At 38.7% G+C, this 7,686-nt stretch overlaps 1 protein-coding gene across 1 annotated transcript in view; it reads left to right on the top strand.

Annotated features, from left to right (window-relative positions):
- Nucleotides 1-451: 451 nt before the first annotated feature.
- TTC29 (tetratricopeptide repeat domain 29) overlaps nt 452-7,686 on the top strand; it is a 204,947-nt gene continuing 197,712 nt past the window's right edge. Inside the window, exons 1-2 of the mRNA XM_034772973.1 lie at nt 452-486; nt 4,383-4,480. Coding sequence (XP_034628864.1) covers nt 4,389-4,480 — 92 coding nt within the window. The 5' untranslated portion in view covers nt 452-486; nt 4,383-4,388. The remainder of the gene's footprint in view (nt 487-4,382; nt 4,481-7,686) is intronic.

Raw genomic sequence — 7,686 nt, 5'->3', positions numbered from 1 at the left:
ATAGATAAATGGTTATACAGATATCTCTGTGTGACACCCAGTCATGTAAGTGGATCATGTGGGAGGATCTGTGCCCATGAGGAGTTCCGTTAACTTTTGAGACACTCATCATGAACTTAAGAGTTTGCCTGCATGAATCAGGTTGCAGAGTCAGGGCTTTTGTACAGTGCCATAAGCATTTATGGTGCTTTGCAGACGAAAAGTGACATGGCCTCTGCTCCAAGAGCTTAAAGTCAGTACTCTGTTTGAGGGCAACTAAATGTCTTGATCCCCATTACTGCAAATTCTGATTGTTTTAATGGTGTGGGGATTTGGAACTGCATTAGAAGGGAGGTAGATGAAACAAAGTGGTATTATGAAACATTCTGTAAGTTAGCCATTATATAGAGTAAATAAATTTAATAACTTCAGTGGACTTTGTAGAGTCTATACATTTGTTTTTCTTATTTTTAGCCATCTTAGGAGTGAACAAGTGCCTTCTATACAGTAAGTGTTCAGTTATATTCTCTATTCTCTACCACTTTCCAGTCCAAAGCCCTGTAACGTTGACTTTATTGATTTCTAGAATGCCTATTGTGGCAGCAAAGTGCTTAATCATAGGAACACAGGAATTGCCATACTGGATCAGTAGAGCCCTGCAAATCTGCAGACATCCGCTTTATATCTATGGATATCTGCATCTGCGGATGCAGTGACTATCCACAGACCATGTTTGCAGATCTTGGATGGATAAGGATCCAAATTTTATATCTAGAGCGCTGGAAATCTGCAGATATCCACTGACCATGTGTGTGGATCACGGATTGGATGCAGATACAAATTTTAGATCCTCACAGAGCTCTATGGATCAGACCCAAGGTCTGCCTAGTCCGGTATTCTGTCTCTTACAATGGCCAGCACTAGATGCTTCAGAGGAGGGAATAAGAACCCCATACTAGGCAATGTGGGATAATCTGTCCCCCTCCCCAACACACATAGCTCTCATCATGGTATCTAATAGCGATTGGCTTAAGCCCTGAAGCACAAGGTTTAATATCCCTTCCAAAATGTTTGTTGTAGTTAGTTATGATTGTCATGCTGCCTAGTATGGGACACAGCTAAGAGCACCAGTTTCAGGTCAGACTGCCATAAAAGAGGGCATGTACCCCAGACTGGTGGTCTATTCTATCATAAAATTTCACCAAGCCAGTAACAAATGTTTGCTTCTAAAATACTATACTAGTTATAATGAAGCCAAAGACAGCCCTCTTTCAGGCTCTCTAGCCTCTCATGTACCAAACCAGACTTCTATGTTAAATTATATTAGGTTCTTCCAGTTCTAAAGAACCAGACACACACCCAGGTCAAATATATTTCAGCTCTTCCCCAAAACCCACGCCAGTAGCGAATCCTTTAGTTACTACAAAACTAAAGGTTTATTAATATATAAAAAAGAAGAGAGTTATTAAGAGGTTAAAATGAATCATATGCATTACAGTTGATTGCAGAGTTTGTAGATCAGGATAATAGCAGTGATTTTAAATCTGCCAGTTTGCAAAAATCTCTCTGGTTCTCCCCAGATATTGGGGTCCTCACGTCATTGTTCAAAGCTCTTCATTGTTAGAAATCATAATCCAGAGATGTGGAGCAGGAAAGAGGCAAGGGAATGATGTCACACTCTCCAATTTATACCCCGCAGTCCACGTGCACGAAAAGTTACTATCGCAAACATCACATGTTCTACACGCCCTGATGAGTCAGTGGGCCTCCATTGTCCATATGCTCTTAGTGACATCCTCGAGAGAGGCCTATTAGAAGAGTTGATTCTCCTTAACCATGTCTGGCTGGTCTGGATAGAAATCTATCTTGTCGGTGTTACCCAAACACATAGCAAAGATTCATAACGTCCTACACAATTGATAATACACACAGCATACACAGGAAAACATTGTTCAACAGATTGCAAATTTTCCATTGATACCTTACAAGTCATACTTTATACAAGAGCTATTGCAATTGTATAACAGTTGTAACAACAATGATATAAATGGTGACCTTCCTTTTAATACAACATCACAATGATAGCTATGGGTATTTTCATGTCCATATAACTATCCAATCCCTATTTGAATCTTGTTAAATTAAATTATGGCTTCAGCAATTTCCTGAGTCAGAGAGCTTCACAGTTTAATCACATGTTATGTGAAAAAGTATTTCCTTATATTGGCTTTGAATTTCCCACCCTTTAATTTCATTTAATGTCCCCTGAATTACTTGCTTAATTTTAATATGTACTTCATGCTTAAGTGATGTGCTGAATCAGAGCCTTCTGGTCTTCTTCAAAGCCCATGAAAATCAATAGAAGCCTTTTTATTAACTTTGGTGGGTTTTGGATCAGGCCCTTAGCGTCCAGTCTGTTCCTCATTGAAACCAGAGGAAAGACTCCCATTGACTTCAGTGGGAGATAGATCTGGCCCCTATTTAAAGCCGAATTATGCTACCCTCACTTTCACAGAATGTCACCTTATCTTGTGGGTAGTCTGATTGCTATTAGTAAGTGCAGTATAATTTGACCCATGCAGAATAAGTAAAATGTAGAGAGATTATCACTCATTTACATGAACATCAAAATGAGTTTAAGGGAATATTCTCATAAATTGCTACACTGAAATGTATTACCAAAACCTTCCTTTTTTTGTGTACTTATAATTTATATGTAAAGTTTGTTCTTAAATTTTGGAAATAAAATAAATCACCAAAAATTCCATATACTTATGAAGACAAAAACCAAAATAAATGAAAAACCAAAATTAAACACTAAACTAAAATATATCTTGCATCTTGTCATGAAGCTAACTTGGGCTGTAAAATACAATTGCAGATAATTATTAGATGTACAGTAAGAGATGAGACTTATAGAAGGATTTGTTCTGAAGTCTTTTTCCATCTCAGGTCATTGATATTTTTGTTACAGTGACAGGAAGGCTAATCAGTGACTGGCCATCTCTCATTATAGACCACTGCCAAACGGAACTCGTTTTCACAGAAAAACTTCTTTAATCACAGACACAAATACAAATCTAGAATTTTTAAGAAGTATAATCCTTAACTGAGATCAATTACTATATGCTCTTACTTTTATTGCTGTTTTTTAGTGACATGTGGTTTGAGATGTTTAGATGAAAAGTGTCACCGTATACTGTAAATCTGGTTGTTTGTATAATGTCTAGCTTTCACTTGGGCTGTGAAATACAGTTGTAAATGTTATCAACAATATTCAATCCCTATTAAACCCCCCCAGCCTCCTTAATGTAGTGCCCTACTGTATCTCTTTCCTTACTCTCCATTACCTTATTGATATGCCATTCTAAGTGATGAGGAACAAATATGCTTTTTAGAAACTTTAGCACAATATTTTTGTGTGCTATTGCTCACTATAGCAGCAATGACATTTATTTTGCTTTTTCAGAAAGGCTAATTTAAATAGGTGGTGCTACCTTTTGATTGATTGGTTATCTATCAACTACTCCTGACAAGTAACACACAGTAAATTTCCATTCAATACATGTAACAAATAGCTAACTTTCTTTCCCCCTTTAAAATCCTGTTTCCCATCCCCATTAAAATTTTGTCTCTTGGGGCCTGCCAGCAGATCTTGCAATACCTATATTAAACCAAATTTAAAAGTAAGGGTGCTCCTGCTGCTAACGTCTTCAGATCACAGATGTGCAAATTGAAGGAACTGGCAGCTGAAGCTTTAATGGTGGGAAGTGTAGGTTGAGTACTTGAGAGGAAAGAACACAGTAGCTCTATGTGACAAAAAAGTCCTGTTAACATTTATGTACTTCAAAAAGACAAAGTAGACTGCTCTATGTAGCTATGGGGACTTTTTGGTTTTGTTCTCCATAAGTAAAAGCCTGTGTTCATATAGCATTACTTATAGTTATAAAGTTAAGTGGTTGTTTCTATTATTACTTATTTTGTAGGATAATACAATACCTGCTGTTGCATCATTATTATACATTGCATGTTTTATCATTTCTGTATTTTACTTATCTATTTAATAAGATATGATTGACATTTGAGAGCCCATAGACCCTTAAAAAAGCCTGATTCTGATCTCAGTTAAACCCATCTAAATCAGTAGTATCGCAAATGAGATCAGAATCAGTCCCGGACATTATGTTCCAATCCAGTAACTACAAGGATCCAATCCTGCAAAGACATATGCACATTAATCACATGTGTAAGTTTTTGCAGCATAGGGACCTAATTTTACATATTATGTAACAAAAGGGGAAAAACAGTAAACGGGGAAAGACTGGAGAAAGGTAAGGGATCATTAATCATGGGTCACAGGAAAGACACTATTTTAAATTTTATGTATATATTATTTTTTTTAGTTCAGAATGAGTACTTTGCCTCCAGTGCTGATACAGTGTCCAAAGAGATATCCCAGCCTCGTAGAGCAGATGGTTTGCCCTTCAATAAAACTTGCAAGGTATGTGTGTCTCTTATTGACTTTTGGAAGACTAACACTTTTGTTGTAAATATCTTCAATCAGATATGTTAAAGAGAAGACAAATTATGGTTGGAGTAGTAGGGATATTTTAAAAAGCGAAAGTTTAAGACAAGAAAATCATCTTTTAGCAAAGTTATATGCACATAATGAATAAAAGGCAATAGGAAGCGCAAATTCACTTGTCTTTTTAAGACAGAACAATAAAATCCAAATGATCTTCTTGTCATCTAAAATATAATGTATTGAAAATGTCCATATTTGAATTGGCATCATCTAATCCACAAGGTTGCCTGCAGTTTCAGTAAAATTGTTAAGTTCAATGAAATTTCAAGATGCTGCTTAAAGAATGAAGAAAAACTTTTGAACAATCAGTGAAGTATGTAAAGGCAGGAGAGATTAGTACCACCATTTTTCTTTGGCATTATGATAGATTTCAAAAGAGCTCTATTCATGGTATACACTTTCTCCTAAATTTTCAAGAGTTCTTTCCTCTAAGTAGGTATTTCATTGCTAAATCTTTATTTGCCTCTTTTTGAAAATGTAATCTTTTGGATTAAAAAAAGAAGACTTTATCATTTTAACTTTGCATGGGAAGGAAGCATCCCTATATCTCTCAAAATATAATGTATACAAATTGTCATGAAAAAATTACCCAAGACTTGATAGTTCAAGGACTAAACCTATTCACCAGGCTGAAATACACCAGTGCCTCAAATCACACTCCCTACCAAGTCATGTCTCCAGCTACCTGGTCTGCCATTAGTTAGTTGCTTTCCACTGCTTAGGTTTGAAGACCCTAGTCTCCCACTGGTTGAGTACTGAAATCCCAATTAATGCTGCTCCCCACTCCAAATAAATCAGTTAATATTGGGTCATAGTAAATTAATGGTAAGCAGCCCCACTTAACCTCCCACAAATCAATTTATTTTAGTCCTAAAAAGAGAGCTCTCTGCATTGAGAGATGCATCAAGGCTGAGGTTTTTCTTCCTCCTGGACCAGACTGCAGCATTTAGAGACTGAGAACAGAATGTAGTGAGCTGAGGAGCAGAGAGGCTCCAGCTGGCCTGAAGACCAGCAGTGGCAGGACTCCTGTCTGGTTTAGCAGAGATCTCTTTGTATGGGACAGTCCTTGTCAACATCCTCTAAACAAACAGAGAATTCTATATGGGATAGGTGTGGGGGGAAGGATGGATGGAAGCAGCCTCTTGCCAAACTAGCACAGGGCTCCTTGCTATTGCCACACCCTAGTAGAGTACTCTGTTGGGATGGTGGCAGTGGAACTCCCCATATACAGAATCCTCTGTTGGGGTAGTAGGTACCCTTGTTGGCAGAGTAATTTTGATGTGGGCCCCATATCAACACATAGATCCCTTTGCTGTGATGGTTTGTCCCCCTTAGAATTCCTTCTGAGGGAGGCAAACTCCCAGTTCCCTCTGTGCCAGAAGGTAGGAATAGCAGCCCCCTCTGGTTATTTTAGTCCTAACAGTAGCAGCCCCTCTCCAGTCTAATGATAGCAGCAGCTTTGGAATTGTCTCTGTGCAAGCTTCAAAAGATGTCACCACAGTCTGAGACACACAGGAGCACACCTGCTATGGCCACTAGCATTGGAACTCCATAGCAGATCAGTTGGATGCCTCCATTACCTTCTGTTCCTGAAGCCTCACACCCAATTATTTCTCCTTCCTCCCTGTATCCCCATTGAAACCTTTGCTCTCTGGTTCCAGCCATGCTCCCTTGCACCTCAGGCAGCCAGCTTCTTTACCTGTCTCAAACCCTCCAACAATCTTATGTTATCCAGCTTCATCCAGATCTGAAACAGGCAGAGGGGTGGGTGAAATGTTTAAGTACTTCACTAGTTCACTTTAGAACTGCCTTCTGAGCCTCTGGCCGTGCACTGAGGCAGCCTTTCAGTGCAATCCAGCCCAGTTCACGTCTTGCTGGAGCTGGGGCAGAGAAATGGGTCTGGATCATTTACTCTATGTAGCCCAGGCTTCCCTGAATCTCTCAGGCTTCCCTGAGCAAGTCCTGTCTTGCCACTTTCCCTTGAACATTCCACCTTTCACTATGCCCATGCTCCCTTGGCATATATCTGCTCCCTCTGTCTTTCCAACAAGGGTCCTTCAAAATCATACTAACGTGGCCAGTAACTCTGACTTTGTTTAATGTAGCTTACCAATAGACAACCTTTGAATAAATTCTGTTACTATTAACTATCAAAACAGTCCATGGTTGGTTTTACAAGCCTTTGTGTGATTTTTTTGAAGAACTGGATATGGGTATGTGGTGATTTTATTTTGGAAATTAAAGGGAATTTGTTATGGATTTAAGGAATCTGTTAGCATGTTTAAGTATTATGATTGAGTGATAAATCCTGGGAGTGTTAATGTTTACTATAACTATTGATTTCTTTGATATTTTGTCTGCATTAATACAAAATGTTGAGAAACTGACTCTAAGTTACCAGTTTTTGAAGTGGGAATAAGATAAGATTTAAAGTGTATTTATCGCTCTTTATCTTTGCATGGTTCTGTTTTGTGTAAATGTTACAAGGCTGATTCTTTATCTTTGTTGTATGTATAAAGAATGTTTTCAGTAAAAGAAATCGGATAATTTTGCTCTATAAACCGAGGAGGCAAACAATTGTAAAATAGCTGCTTCAAAATGCTAGCAAGTATGGATTGGTCATCAGTAAGAAGATGACAAAATTGATTTTTTTAAAATAAGAAATCAATTTAAAATTAAATAGAAATCAACTTAAAGGGAAAGAAGATCTTTACATAATCTATTTATGAAATGTGGAGAGTCATGGCACATGGCTGAAGCTGATTGGTGAAACAAGTGACAACTTCTGGAAGAAAAAGTATAGTGCAGGGGTCGGCAACGTTCGGCACGCACATCGCTCGGTCGCGCCGCTTCTCGCCATCCCCATTGGCCCGGGACGGCAAACCGTGGCCAGTGGGGGCCGCGATCGGCCAAACCTGCTGCGTCAGCAGGTAAATAAAACTGGCCCGGCCCGCCAGGGTGCTTACCCTGGCGAGCTGCATGCCGAACGTCGCTGACCCCTGGGATAGTGATTCTTACCCAGTTTCACCTCCACCCCATCTCTCAATTATGACAAAATGAAAATTCTAAATAAATGCACATGACACCTTGAAACAGACTTATAAGACATGGCCAGATAATTT

This window comes from Trachemys scripta, chromosome 5 (assembly GCF_013100865.1).
Source record: "Trachemys scripta elegans isolate TJP31775 chromosome 5, CAS_Tse_1.0, whole genome shotgun sequence".
Classification (NCBI taxonomy): Eukaryota; Metazoa; Chordata; order Testudines; family Emydidae; genus Trachemys; species Trachemys scripta.
The sequence above is the reverse complement of the archived record's forward strand: the minus strand, read 5'-3'. Positions and strand labels throughout refer to the sequence as shown.